We start from the raw sequence: 15,463 nt of genomic DNA, 5'->3' as shown, positions 1-15,463 counted from the left end.
TGATTGATGATCTTGGGGAGCTTTGATAATTGACTACTCTGAGGTAAGGCACGGATTTCTATCAAGAGAGGGGATTGGACGAAAGAAACATACAAAATTACTTTCTCCACAAAAGCTTTTTTTCCCCCCTCTTGGAAAAGTTCATTCTGGGCTTAGAGGGGTGCTGCGTATCGTTTAATTTGCTAAAAAAGACCAGAGCAATAATTAGCTGTAAGATTAGGAGGCATTACTGAGATATTAGGCACACCCGCTTATAACCACAAAACAGATAACAAGTAAGCGTCATGCTCATATATTAAACTCAGCATTCATAAAATGTCCTGATCATTTTTTGCTGAATATGCTTCATAATATCTTTTGTCTAACTTATACCACTGACTCTAAGGATAAATAAAATATTGTTTATCTGTGCGTAAAAGTGTGGATGCGTCATGCGTAATTCTGTATAAAAATGAACTTGAAAATGAAAAAAAACTCTAAATCACGATTGATGTAGTTTAATTCAGTCCATGTTGTGTGTATTTCAACTCAGAGGAGTTGCAGCCGAAGTGTCCGCGCATGGTAAACCTCCCTCATTCAGCCTTTTCTGCTTTTTTTTCTTTAGGACTCTTCTCTGCGAAAAGGAATTGGGTGGGAGTTGGAGCTGTGTTGGTTTGGCTTTTACCCCCAGTGTGGAGTTGAAGCCGTCCCTGTGCCTCGCATATACTCTGCATATCACAAGATTTGGTCTCTCCTCTCTCTTTTCTGGAGCTGCTGTAGGACTGGCTATGGCCACCACTACTTCCGGGATCCGTCATTTCATTCGCCCACCGCTCAGCGCTGCGAACTGACTCTGTTTCTATAAGCAAGCTAGCAGCCAACCTGCCAACACTCGCTGACACTCACTCATCTCAGTTTCGCCAGATAGACGAAATACCTACGGGGGAAAGAAAGGAAAGATCTGAATCGCAGTCTCTTAATTTCTACTGCTTTTTTTCTTTTTTACAGTGATAATAAAACGAGATAGCGATCTGGAGGCATTAAAGGAGACGCGGACTTGCGGGATGAAAACGGACTAAAAAGATTCGTCCTTCTCTTGAACATCATCACCAACCGTCATTCATTCATTACCTTGACAACCTCTGGCTTTGATTGACAGCTGGAGTGGCAAAAAGCCATGAGACACGACAGTTTAGTTACATGCAGGTTGTTGATGGGCCGATTGTAACCTTCACTTTGGCGCATTTTTTTCTTTTTTTTCCGAGGAAAGAGGGAAAACAAGAAAAATTGCAAAACTCCCCGATGCTACGATTTCAACTGAACCACACTGGCGAATAGGAGAAGTCGCAAAGTTGGTTGAAAAAGGGATCTTGCCACTAAATCACTTTCTAACCGGGACTGGGATATTAAATATACGACAGATTCAGGAGTTTATTGGAGCGCAGCCTGATGGCGCAAAGGGTAGGTTTTAAATCTCCTACACTTACCTGTTCAAATCCACTGTAGGGAGGCCCCTCGTATCGATAACCTCTTGTCGGGTGGTGGCAAATTTACAAAGTATTCATATCAAAGCCGCTATATTTGACATTTTTGCAGCGCCCCTGCTCTTCAAGCAAAGTGACAGCCTCTGCTTTTACCGACAGCCTCCACGACAGTCGTGGAGCAGTTTCACAGGAGACTCCAAACTAATTCGCTCTTTCCACCCACCAAACTTCTCTTTCGCGGAGCACCTAAGTTATAATGTTTTTGGTAATGACAGACCGTTTAACAGATATAATATATGACACTTTTCTGCCCTGGCTGCGGCGCATTTTCAAAGCAACAGCTTTATTCAGTGTTCTCCGTTGCGTATTCGCAATGAGACGGGCATGCCTTTTTGTGCTTTTCCACATTTGTTTAAAAAAAGTAACCGGGCAGTCCGCTGACTTTTGCTCTGATTTCATTCCCAGTACGATGAGCTGGCCCATTACGGTGGGATGGACGGAGTCACGGCGTCGATGTACGGGGACCCGCATGCTCCCCGGCCGCTTCCCCAGGTCCACCACCTGAACCACGGACCGCCGCTGCACGCCAGCCAGCACTACGGAGCCCACGCTCCTCATCCAAACGTTATGCCCACCAGCATGGGCTCTGCTGTCAACGACGTTTTAAAGAGGGATAAAGATCAAATTTATGGGTAAGGTTTGCATGAACCAAATAGGCGTGCATTTCAATTTATTTATTTTTTTACTAAGTTTTCAGCTTTTTCTGTGAGTTTTAGTTTTTCTTGGAGTTTCTCTCCCACCACTAAATTTAAATAGTGTTTTGTGCAAGACTGACCGCAATTTTGGAGCTCCATTGTTGGTCAGGGGAGTTTTGTTGATGTGTAATTTTAGACGCATTGTAGAAGGCATCATCGAGCCTGCAGTAAGTAAGAGTAAGCCTCGAGCTTGAAACACAAGCTATAAAATAATATGGAAGCTCTCTGTTGCATAGTCCAAGCCCGAAAGTCCCAGACTGCATGGGAATAGAATAAAATAACTATTTCCAACATCACAACAATTGTCCCGTGTAATAAAGTGTGCTTTAATATTCCTCCCCACTATTATTTGTCTGTCTTTAAAAATAGTCTGGACTCGTGTAAACGTTGTCCTTGCTGCCTGCAAAAAAACTTCTCAAATGTTTTCAAATATTGTTTGCAGTGACACCGACACACAGAGCGCGTTACAACGCACCGTGTGTCCTTCTTATAATTCTACTTTTGCCAGGTTATGTACTAATAATGGAAGAAAGCGCATTTAGACGATCTTACCGGTGACTGCAAAACTTTAAAAATGTTTCCAGATATTTCTCACTAACACACGCACGCAGAAAGTGCTATAATCCACAGTGTATCATTCTAATCTGGGATGTAGTGCAGAGTAAATCCTCTTCATCTCTTTTATTCACGTTTTCACATGCGAAATTGAGTTTACCTCCATTTTTTTTTATTTATCGTGACACAAAATCTAAATGGCAGAAAATAAGAAACTGCTGGCAGTTGTGTGAAGTTAACGTTTGTTCTAGAAAGGGGCATTTTTGTCTGAAATTATAATTTAGTGTGAAAAAAAATATTTACGGGACTGTCTCGGGATGTTCAGTGAATGGAGGTTAAAACTTAAAACCATTTTTTATTCACCTCTGCCTCACTTTTAACGCTATAGTTCTAATAAGGAATAAATAGTGAAACCCTTGGTGCCTCAGTGTGTCTGCTGTGTAACTCTGCAGAATTATTATTTCACTCTAAGTTTTTTTGCAGACTGTATAAATTCTCTAAAAATCCCACTGATCACTCTAGTGTGTGCCTGTCTTGTTTTTCTTTTTGTTGTTGTTTTGTTGACTTCTCAGCCGGTTTTAGTTTGCACTGCAAGAAATGTCAGTCTCAAGTCGATTAATATCACATTGAGTCTAAAATCCTCAGATTTCCCAAAACCATAAGTAAAATATTCCAGATGCGCATTTACCCATTCTTCCAAATCAAAACAGCTCCTAGAAACGACCATCTTTGAATTCAGATGTATTGTTTTATTTGTTGTCTTCCCTATTTTACCAAATGCGCTTGTTTTAAGGAAAGTGTGTGAAAACTATACAGTAAAATTATTTCATCCCTCTGTGTTATATTTTCCAGTTGCTATGAGGAAAAGTAATAATTGTAGGTGCAGGGAGCCGACAGATAGGCAGGTTGATTGGACATTTTTTGCAGTGGGCATTGTGGAGCCGGTGTGCTGCTTGTACTCAGGCTGTGTTTCCCTCTTGCAGTCACCCTTTATTCCCACTGCTCGCACTGGTTTTTGAGAAGTGCGAGTTGGCGACGTGTACTCCGAGGGAGCCCGGCGTAGCAGGCGGCGATGTCTGCTCATCAGACTCCTTCAATGAGGACATTGCAGTCTTTGCCAAACAGGTCAATTTCGAAATATTAAAAAAAATAATATTTTGGATTGTTGTGGTTGCGTCATAGGCACATAGTTTTCTGCCTGCTTCATATATATATATTTTTCTTCTTATTGGAATAAAACTTTATCTTGATGTGATTAAAGAATAGTGTAATTCTGTGCAGAATTTCCACTTAGCACTAAAGTTGTAGTTGCATTATCAGGTTACATTTCAGGATAGAAATAGACACACATTCCGCACATTTCATGCCAAACTAACTTTGACATTTGGTGTATTATTTTAGGTCCGAGCAGAAAAACCTTTATTTTCATCAAATCCAGAGTTGGACAATTTGGTAAGCGCACACTTTGACCTCTTCTGTCTCTTAATAATTGCCGCTTCGGTGCGGTCATACTGTGCCTTGTGTTTTTTTGGGGTGGTGGTGGGGTGGTGATACTTTGGAGTGTCCGCAGCCTCACACAGTAAATATGTGAACATATGATTTAAACTTCCGCAGAGATGTCAGATCAGTTTGGAAGTGAAGCTGTGTGACCACATTGGCCGCTGTCATTGTTCAGTCTCCCCATCCAACTCACCCAGCTGACCAGTGTGCGATGGCCAATTAGATTGTGAAATGCAGCTTCCTTTTTTTACTGTTAAAAAATATTTTGCTGGCTGCAGTGCACTCCATAGTGTCATGGCGGGCGGATTATCTAACTAGCCTCAAAAAAGTGTCAAATAAATATATAAATATTGATCCTGTAATTATTGTGATGTGAATTGTGTTTATTTTGCTCATTTTCTTTCAGATGATACAAGCCATACAAGTATTACGGTTTCACCTCTTGGAATTAGAAAAGGTAAATATTCTAAATCTTTGTATTTTAGCCTTCTCTTATCTGCAAACGCATGACGCCACCTGCACAAACAGCCTGTAGGCCTATTTTAATGTAACTGATATTATTAAACGCGCAGAGCTGTAGTTATTAGCAGATGTTGGTGGAAAAATAAACCGGCATGCATTTGGAGAAAGTTTCAGGTGTTTCATTTTCATAAAAATATGCTATTTTATTTAGCCAACCATTTGTGTGACTATTGATAAAATACGTTTGAGCCTCTTTGCTCATGTTGCACATTGTTATCGATCCGCAGATTTAGTTTCAACTGCTCATTATTCTCCCCCCCGCCCCCCACTCCCAACCACACACACGACACAGCACAGACACCCGGGCCCTCCCCCCCAACCTCACGGCATGCTGTTTATTTTTTTGTCGTTCAACTTGTTGCTCCAGTCTCAGGAGAATAATAAGCACTGCAACAATTTCACTATTGTTTCCTCGCCGCCGATAATGCCCTCTTAATTGGAGTTATTCTTGGACTGGCTAAAGCGTTTCCCCATCCTGATAAAAAGGTGTTTTCTTCCTTTTTTTTTCTATAGGTGCACGAGCTCTGCGACAATTTTTGCCACCGGTACATCAGTTGTTTGAAAGGAAAAATGCCAATAGATCTAGTTATTGACGAAAGGGATGGCAGCTCAAAATCAGATCACGAAGAACTCTCGGGATCGTCGACTAACCTCGCAGATCACGTGAGTAACGCCACCTTTATTACATTCATAAGATGTGATGTGTTTTTGTTTGCACGCGTCTCTGCTGCTGACAGAGAACACCCCAGCATTTCTATTTTATTTTTTGTTCTAAATGACTTTGCATATGAATAATCGGCTGTTTTTAAATAATCAGATTAGTCTGATGTTTCCCATAATGCCAACTTTTGTGCTACTTAGCCTCTGCTCAGTGTGTGACCCTGCTGTGCCATCAGTAAATAGAGCATGCTCTGTTCTGCAAGGAAAAAATCTGCCGATCGATGTTCTAAGGTCAAAAGCTAGATGTGATACAATAGACTGAGTTATTGTTTTAGTCTTTTGATTAGGGGCAGTCATGTGTGCATAATGCGTCCGTGCTTGCTTGTGTGCTGGAGATTTGTGTGTGTGTGTGTGTGTGTGTGTGTGCGCGCATTAGAGGTTGTGCGTGCGCGTGTGTAAATCGCTGCCGTGCATTATGGAGAGTTGCATGCTGGAAAAAAAAGAATAAAAAAAAAACGTGAGGCAATTATCTGTTACGTAGGTTTAACGTTAAAGCAGGGTGTCAGCGGTAAGCTTTAGCTTTAGGCCAATATTTAAAAAGAATAGGGCTTTATATTTGGGGCTGTGGGAGCTGGATATGGCCTGTGCGTAAAGCTGTGGATTTTTTTGCTGCAGAGGTGGAGAAAGTGGTAGCCTATTGAAATAGATCTCAGAGCTAAAGGCTTACCATCAATGTCAAGTTCACAAGGCATATGATGGTTCGTCTGGAGGCCTTCCATTGCTGTTGATGTTAATGTGTTTAATTGTTTCGTATTGATTGCCGTGTGGTTTGCTCTGCATTGGCTTTCTCCTCTGCTCCCCATTTTATGGCTGGAGGCTCCATAATGCTGAATTCAATTATATGCACCTGAAGTACAGTAGCTTTAAATTTGAAGATCGATTCCCTGGTTTAAATCGTGCATTTTCGGTGTAATAAACACAGCCCACCCCCCTCCCTCCCCGACCCCCCCGCAATATGGATTGAGCTGACAGTGTATTATTGAGTTGATATCTGTGAATTATTGCGTCTTGCTTTCCTGTGATAAAGCTAATGTTTTGATGGAAAAAAAACCCCGGACTGTTGCAACAAAGTGACTGGTTAATATCTGTGCAGCACAAGGGCCAAGCCTATTAGGAATTAAAGCAGATTTAAGTGTTATGCAAAGTCACTGCGCTGCATCTGTTGGGTCTGGCTATAGGCCTAATAGCGGTGGATTCCCTTTTGAAAGCCCGTCGCCTTCACAGGGCCACGCAGCGCACCGCACAAGGTGAATTAAAACGTAATTAGGCCGAAGATGCCGATGTTGGTTTGAGAAACGGTCAAAACGGCAATATTGTGGTCCTCCAACACAAGTGTAGAAATGAGGCATGCTGTTGTTTATATTGCAGAGATTAGATAAACTAGCCTGTTTAGTTTCATGGCAGATGGTTGATACTCAAGCCAATTTCCAATGGTGCCTCCAGTGCTCAGACACCAGCTTTGTCATCAGTCCACTTGTGAGAAATATTTTGATAATTAGAAAATTAGATATGCCAATAAAGCAAATCAGGAGCAGCAATAAACAAAGAAGGTTGCATGGCAAGCCATTTATCTCAGAGTCATTTGGACTGACCACCTCATTAGGTATTTAAGTTTTGAGGCATTTATTTCACTTTTGTGACACCAATGAACTTTTTATTATAGCTAACTGCTGGGCTGAATTTGACAAGTTGTTTTTCCCTTGTTCTCTGTCTGAGCTGATTGCTACATGTTGTGGAAATATACACACTCCTGCTTATAGTTATTTTTTTATAAATAAAAATGCAGTGGCTTATTTTTGTACTGCGTGTGAGAGCATGTGTGGACCTTCTGATGTGTTAGTGGAAATATTATTTGCGGGAATTGAAACTATTGAGGTAAATGTCTACAGTGCAGTCATGATCTAAAAGCCCTGTAGTAAATAGTTAACTTCTTCAGCAGTAATTTCCATGTCTAATTGAAAGGAGTCCAGCTCTTCATGCCTAAAATGTGCTTTGAATATTGGAAACAATGCACAAAAAATGCATTTGGCTGCAAAACCATGCCACTGGATGGAAAGCAATTTCTGTCCTACTTGTCTTGATTTATTTATTGTATTTATTCATTTGTATTTGGCTCTATTTTATTATTCATTTCTGTCCTCGCTTCCCATTGAGGAGAGGAAGGCAGTTTGATAGTTAGATATGCTAATTTATTTAGTTAGAATCTCTCACGTCCATTTTTCTTTGCTTTGATATGCATTTTTAATATATAGCCCTGGGCTACATCTCATTTGGTGAAAGTAGATTTTTCTGGAGATGATGAGGCTCTTCACTGTGAAGGAGGCGGCCCATTGAGCTTGTTTTTATGTATGCTGTGTGTATACAGTATGTATGTGTGTTTCCTTCCTTTTCTACCTCTTTCTGTTTTCCTCCTCTCCCCTCCCCGTACCTGACAGCGGAGCATAATAAGCACAGTTTTATTTACACTTGAATGCAGCATTGTCTTAGAGATGATTGGATTATGGTATAGTGAGAGCGGGATGAGTCCTTGCTGACACTGTTGATTTCACTTATTCGCTTGCGGTGACTATGTAGCCCACCCAAGTCTTCCTAACTCATCGCCCCTCCTCAGATCAACCCCATCCCAATTAAAAGAAAGGAAAAAAAGATATTGTATTACACATGAAGGGTGATGAGGAATAAGAAAAAAAACACAGAGTGGTGTAGATTTGTAAACGGTTGGTACAGTGTGTGTGTGCTTGTCAATGGTCTGCTCTCTTGTCTTTTAATTAATGAATAAAATTTCTGTCTCTTCTGTGCTACATCCAATTAGAGAGGCAAATAGAATTAATAGTGTCTGAATATTATCTGTTCTAATGAATTAGCCTTTGTGTCTTCTCGTGCTATTGTGCTGCTTCCTCAGTGAAGCTTACATATTAGCAGAAGGCTTTTCATTTCCTCCATGCATATGCATTACACTTTTGAAACTGTCTTTGAATTTCTGCATAGTTTCAGATTTGTTACACAGAAAGTCTGTTGGATTTGCAGGTCCCGACGCTTTGTTTTGGAGAGCTTTCCTCAGGGAGTGATAGTAGTTCCCATAGAGGTTATGGCGTAGCTTATCTTGACTCTGCATGGCTGGAAAGGGAAAAAGGGAAAAAAAGCTTTCTCTGTTTACATTTGATTCTCTGGTACAAGCTCTGAGCGCTGTAGGCCATTGGTCAGACATGGTGATGTCACAGGTTCAGTCAAGTAATGCAATAGTTCATCTTGTGGCCATGCAGTGATTTACTGTGTTTATCAGTGGAGATGGGTGCTCAGTAATGTCCTGTTTCTGTATGTCACTATGCATGCTGCAGTGCATACACAGCCCTCTGTCTCAACTCTCTGCCTGTGGACAGCGAGCCCTCGGGCAGAGCCGGCCTGCTGAACCGTTGAATTTCTCAGTTTTGGAGGTGTACTAATTCAACTAGCTTTGTTCTCCTCGGGGACAGAGTACGTTTGGATCTCTCCCGCTTTTCCTGATGAAAACAGTGCAGCATTGACTTGGGCCATTCTGTCTGTTCCACACACTTGTTTTGTGATGGTGAGATGTCTGGCCTAACATTTCCTATTTGATTAGTGTTCAGAGGCAGGGCCCTGTTGGCAGGCATATCTAATCATCGCTACCATGGCTGGAGAGAGGCTAAGCTCACTTGTTGCATCTCCCACACTCTCCTTTCTTTAACTGCATGTACACTCTAAATGACTGCAATAAAAAGCAGTTGCTGCGCAGTCATTTTAGGGTCATGTCATGCATGTATGCTGACTTGTGTTCAGATACAACATACAGTTAAAGTTAATAGTACAAACATACACTCAAATGCCACTTTATTAGTTGTACTCTACAATCTGAATCTTGAAAATTCAATACAACGTCTTTGTCAGTTCTGGTTGATATTGTCAGAAATGTGTAAATTCAATTATATGTTTATTACTGAGGTCATAGTTAAAGGTGGTGTTGTACTGGACTACATTATATTGATTTTTTTTTACCTTCCCATTTACATACACGAGAGGGGGCAGAATAGAAACACCACCAAATATAGAGCAAAACAATACTACCTTTAACTATGACCTTAATTCTAAAACATCTACTTGAATAAACACCTCTGTGAGTGTCAACAAAAAAACAGAATATTATACAGTTGGCATCATAACAATAGACTTTATGGCAGAACAGCAATAGTTTGTACAGGTGTACAGTGGGCACTGAGTATATATTTACATACTAATTTGAAAGCCCATAAATTTTAGGGTTATTTGTTACAAGGAATAACTGAAATTAAAATGATCTATAATGACTTGTTTGTTTTATATTAATGCCATTTCATATTTTGGAAAAAGCTCTTTTCATGTGTGCCAAATCCATGAATCACAATAGCAGTCACAATTTTTATTTAATAGTTTTTTTCTGAAGACATATATGTACATGTAATCTGCCATTTACTACAATGAAAAAGGTTGTTTTTGCCCCAGAGAAAGTTTTGAAGCATAAATACAATCAGTCAATCTCTCGTGTCTGTTAAAACACGCTCCGGTGAATTGTTAGCTGCTAAATTAAGGACTCTTTATATTCTGGATAATTGAGGGTGTTGTAAATACTCAGTTGTTCAATGGAAGTGCACCTACACTTCTGTAAAGTGGCTGTATATAATTACATGCCCAACCCAACAAAAATGTGTGAAGAGTTTTTCTCTGTTTATACCATGTGGCAAGATGTGTCTTGAAATGTCAGCTCGCTTTATGATTTACGGTCCTGTATGTTTCTGGTGTCTCAGCGATTCTGTACATGTTCAGCACAGGATCCCTGAAGCTGCTCTTTACAGTGGCTCTACAACACACACACGCACACACACACACACACGCAGGGCTAGTCGTTCTCAGCCTATACCTTACACTGCTACTACACCAACAGATTTCCTCCCTTTCCCCCGGGTTCCAGGGGAATTTGAGGGAAATTCAATGATGCCGCTAAATCAATTTTATTTGAAATTCCTAGGGATGTAGGCAGAGTGCAGGGAGGGAAGTGAGATTGTGCCAGGCAGGTGTTTGTAAATGAGAAACAAGGGACAGAAGCAGAGGAGACGGCAGCATTCTCCTGCTCTCCTGTGGCCTGGCTGCACTACAAGCCTTCCTCCCCATATTGTCTCCTGCTTTTATATTAATTACAACTTGTATTATCAGCTGCCAGTTGCTAACCCCAGCAAATAGAAAAGGCTGCCCCCAGAGACCACGCTTCTTTTGTATCTTATTCTCGATCTAGTCCTATTGTGTTTGTGTGTGTGTGTTTGTGTGTGTGTGTGTGTGCGTTCCCGCCTGCACATGTATGTGTGTTTGCTTGCTGGCGTTCTCCTCCTCCTCCTCCTCCTGGTAACACTGCTCTTTCACACAATTAGTGAAGAGCATGGAGTGAACCATGTTTGACTCCTAATTATGCCCAGCTTTAGGGAATAGTCACATGGGCTAAAGGCCTTTTTTTCCTCTTTTGCTTCTTCCTCTATTTCTTGTGTAGGTTGAAGAAGACTGTTTGGGTGACATGAATTTTTTTTTTCAACTTGTTTGAACTTTATCAGACCCACGAGGGTTGTGACAAAATGGTTGTGTGTGTTTGTGTTGCGCGGTGCGGTGTCTGTTGATGCACCCTCCATAGCTCAGAGAGGCCCACTAAATTATTCATGGGGAGGAAAGGCTGTTGCTTTTGTCGCCTTGTTGAGCGTGGAAAGTTAACGCTTTTGTTGTGGTATTTGTTGTCTTGTTTTGCAGACAGGGTTATGAATGAGAGGTGACTTGCAGGTATTAAAAGAGGAGAGTGTGCCTCATCAAAGATATCTACTGCGTATTCACTGGGCCAAGTATCCACTGTATTATTATGATTAGGTCATATAAAGTGCTGCGGTCTGCTTTTTACCCTATACGAAGCAAACTAACAAAGCTTTATCTATATCCTTGCATACAGGTCCATTAAACCCCACAGGGTAGCAAATCACAGCAAAATATCATTCCCTTTAACACCATTAGCTGAGGTGTCTTTGAATTTAATTTAGTGCCAGCACCATTAAAAATGACACATTACTCTGCAATGATAGCTAAATTAAGTCCTATCGATTCAGCTGTTGCATTAAAACCATGCTGTGGCCATTGCTGGCAAGTGTTACAGAGAGAGAGAGAGAGAGAGAGAACAAGAGAGCGAGACTGTGTGAGAGCAGCGAGCATAGTTTTTCAGGTCTGTCTCGCATCTTGCCGGCAGTGGGAGTCTCATTGTGAGGAAGTAGAACCCAGTCATTTTCTTCTCTGGGAACAACAACAGCCCGTTCGGAGAGCACCGAGCCCAGCTCTGCCTAAATACATTATGCACTCTGGGAGTCCTTGTGCCATTTGACAAAGACAAAATTAGACTGTTTTCTAAAGGGTTGATGTGCTTTTCCCACATGTTACTCAGCATACACTGTGTTGGGAATAACAGCAAATTACTATAACAACAGACCTTGTTCCCACAAAGAATACCGTGTGTTGATCAGTGGCCCAGTGAGTGATCGCGTCACGATCATCCATCCCTCTCAGACTAGGGACACTTTTCCCTCCGCTCATTCTGGAGGGTTAAAACCCACGCATGGGCTATTGTTCACCCTGTCTTCTTACCCCTCTTCTGGGTAATTCTCCGAGCTCTTTATCTGATTGCCATCCGGTGAACAGCTGACGCTGAGAGGGCCTTGAGTGGAGCGGAGGGTCTGAAGGGCCTTGTGTGTTTCTGTCTGCTGTTTTCAGCTCCGAGCTGTTTGAAAAAACAGCCCTCCTTCCCCAAAAAACTTAGCAGATAAAAGAGCCTCGCTCACAGGCATAGCAGCAGCCTCGCCTCCACAGCAGAACAAGCAGCAGCACATCAGGACAACGCACCCAGGGGAGCTCGCAGCCGCTTGTCTTATAGCCTCTGTTTCCCTGCAAACCTTTACTAGTCTCCAGGCTCTATCCTGTCTGTCCTCCACCAGTACAGCTCACTCTGACTGGGGCACCAGAGCAGGCAGGCAGGCTCCTCTCTGGCGGGAGCTGAGGGAAAAGAAGTTCATCAGGAACTCTACTGAAGTCAGACAAAATGGTAAAAACGGTCTCTTTCTTGGAATATTCTGCGGCGTGTACATTTTCCTTCTGCTTTCGTATGTATGTATATGTGTTTATGTGTGTTTGAGGGAGAAAAAAAACCCATAGCGGGAACTGAGAAGTGGGTTGAGGTTTGTGGGAAGCCTTGGTGCAGGCCTGTGTTTGTTTGGCTTGGGCTCTGCTCAAGGGGTTGATTCTCTTGGGCCCCAGACAACGTTGGGCTTACGTTCACCAACATTTTGTCATCGTGCTCAGGTGACAGGTTAAATTGGGAAAGACTAGCTAGGGTTTTGTGAGCTATGAAGCTGTATCAACTCTGTGTGAAAGGCTGTTTGGAGTGTGTACTTGATTGAGCCAGTGTATTTGCGGCCGCGAGCGTAGTAAATGACGTGATCAGTCTGTCCCTCTATTGCCTGAATGGCAGAGGAAATTCCACCTCTAGCCTGCCTTCATGTGGCACTGATAAAGCCTTTCCTGTACAGTAGAAAATCCTGTTTCCCTGTGTGCAGCAACAGGGCAGTGGGAATGACCAGGAAAGAGAGGAGGAGAAGGAGAGAAAATTAGCTTTAGAAGGAGGGAGGGAAAAAAGAAAGATGTCTTAAAAGCTATGAATTTGTTTATGGACATTTCTTTGAAGTTAGCCAGCAGAGATTTAACACTTTTTTTTCAGCATGTGTTTGTATATATAAAAGTGAGTGTGTGTGCATGTGTGTTTATACTTCTTGCTCTATTATGTCATTAGCATGTGTGCGTAAGTGTATTTCTGCAAGAGTCTGTGGGCGTGTGTGTATGTCAGTGTGGGCGTGTACACATTTTTGGCAGATTAGCAGGAGAATCACTGTCATATCTTATTTTCATTTCTGACAGTGGTAATGATTAATGGTGGCTGTGGTGTGTTTGGACTTTTTACCTCTATATTTCTCACTTGACACGGAAGTCTCAATTGGTTATGGTATAAACGAACTCCACTGGGCTCTGCCATATGTGTTTAGACAATTACTCACAAGTGCTCCACTTGCAACGTTCAAAATCAAACGCCACATTAACAGTGCTGCGTTTTGCTCTCATGCATTAATGAAACACTTTGATTACAGTGTTTTGACTTATTGCCAGCTGCTTTAGTGCATTCGTTTCTTTCTCCTCATCTATGATTTTAGTGGCATCGTTGATTGTCTGCTAGCTGGGAAATAGGCAGTGAGTCTCTTCGCCTTGCCAGGAGAATGTAAGCAGGCCAAGGACCCTCACAGTGCCTGTAGACTCTTACAGATGTCACTCTCACTTTTCCAAAATACTCACATGGTCTCTCTCTCTTTCTGTGTCTCTCCCTTTCTACCTTCCCCCTCCTCCCCTTCTCCCCCCTTCCTGCTCTCTCTGCTCCTGGTTTGCGGTTTGGACGGGGAATGTGGATGGATGCACGGATGGATGGATGGATCCCACGCTCGCTTTCTCTCTTTTCAAACCTCAGAACCCAGCTTCCTGGAGAGACCATGATGACGCCACCTCCACACACTCAGCCGGCACACCGGGGCCCTCCAGCGGGGGACACGCTTCACAGAGCGGTGACAACAGCAGCGAACAAGGTGAGCCAGCCCAGAAATGGGCATGCACATGCATATGCACACACGCTCCCGCACACACGCTCCCACACACACATATATACATGCATGCACTTGTGCACTCAAGCACTAACACATAAACATACAAAGATACAGGCACAGATCCATGCGGGACATATTAATCATCATGCATGAGTAGAATTGCCAACACTTCACTTTAACCCTGTCTAATGTGAGATCTACAGTGAATAGATGGCACATCTCTCTATACACATACATTCCAGTCCTTCTTCTTGCGCATTGGATTATCCTGCTTTTTGACTGCCGTCCATGTAAACACATAGTCACACCTAAAAATGAACACGCTTATCCACTGCTACACTCACACGCAGATACAAGCAACAGCCACTGTAATACACCAACCTAGTAAAGAGCTTTCCAAAATGTTGCTATTTAGAGAGCTGAACAAAAGCTGGTGATTAATAGTATATTTCTGCCAGTTCTTGTTTGCATTTAAACCATATTAACTTTGCTCGCACAACAGCCCCTAATTATGTCTCAGTGAGCCTTGTGTTATCTAGTACGTGACCTGCCAAACAGCAATAATGCATTTCAAAACAAGTGTATTCGAATTTATTACAGACAGCGTGTGTAAATCACAGCTATCTGCCTTGTATTTTCGTCACAGTCCATATCAATTTTGACATGTAAATCATGAGAAGCATATGCTATTAGTTAAATTCATAGGTGAGGCCAAGAATCAATATATTGCGAGGTTAAAATTGTTTATTAAATGAAACTGTTGCCTGTACTAAGAGAACAGATGATGAGCTCTTGGCCTTTCCTTTCTTGTTTTCCCCTTGTTTTGAATGTACCAAGATCTCCTTTCACTGGCAGCAGAGTATGTGTGTGTGTGTGTGTGTGTGTGTGTTTTTGTGGATCTGTTTCTGTATCCGTGTGTGCCCTCTGGCAGTGTCCGTGGCTTTGCATGAAATTTCATCACACCATCTACACACACAAATACACTCAAACGCTAAGATACACACTTATAAGAGCCCGCTCGCAGAGCGAAGCCGCTTGTTGTGTCCGTTCAAAGCTATCATTTTGCCGATAAGCGATCAAATGTATCGATGGGATGTGTGTCTGTGGTGGGGCTATTTAAATCATCTTCTCCTCTTCAGACAGAAGCAGCAGTTGCATCCTCTGAACCATTACTGACCACAGACTAAGGGCCGCAGCAGACCTCTGTGGTTGGCTATGTCAGGACTAGTTGGAT

General features: G+C 42.2%; 1 protein-coding gene across 7 annotated transcripts in view; it reads left to right on the top strand.

Annotated features, from left to right (window-relative positions):
• The first annotated feature begins 672 nt into the window (after positions 1-672).
• meis2a (Meis homeobox 2a) overlaps positions 673-15,463 on the top strand; it is an 84,679-nt gene continuing 69,888 nt past the window's right edge. Inside the window, exons 1-7 of one of the 7 annotated variants that reach the window (XM_035673948.1) lie at positions 673-1,440; positions 1,929-2,155; positions 3,757-3,898; positions 4,175-4,225; positions 4,680-4,730; positions 5,309-5,458; positions 14,097-14,211. In XM_035673948.1, the coding sequence (XP_035529841.1) occupies positions 1,429-1,440; positions 1,929-2,155; positions 3,757-3,898; positions 4,175-4,225; positions 4,680-4,730; positions 5,309-5,458; positions 14,097-14,211 (748 nt within the window). In that variant the 5' untranslated portion in view covers positions 673-1,428. Of the gene's footprint in view, positions 1,441-1,503; positions 1,729-1,928; positions 2,156-3,756; positions 3,899-4,174; positions 4,226-4,679; positions 4,731-5,308; positions 5,459-14,096; positions 14,212-15,463 lie in introns of those variants that run through there. The other 6 variants (XM_035673949.1, XM_035673944.1, XM_035673943.1 and 3 more) reach the window with 6 other exon arrangements.

This window comes from Morone saxatilis, unplaced genomic scaffold (genome assembly GCF_004916995.1).
Source record: "Morone saxatilis isolate NCDOM2014 unplaced genomic scaffold, NCSU_SB_2.0 Contig3, whole genome shotgun sequence".
NCBI lineage: Eukaryota > Metazoa > Chordata > Actinopteri > Moronidae > Morone > Morone saxatilis.
The sequence above is the reverse complement of the archived record's forward strand: the minus strand, read 5'-3'. Positions and strand labels throughout refer to the sequence as shown.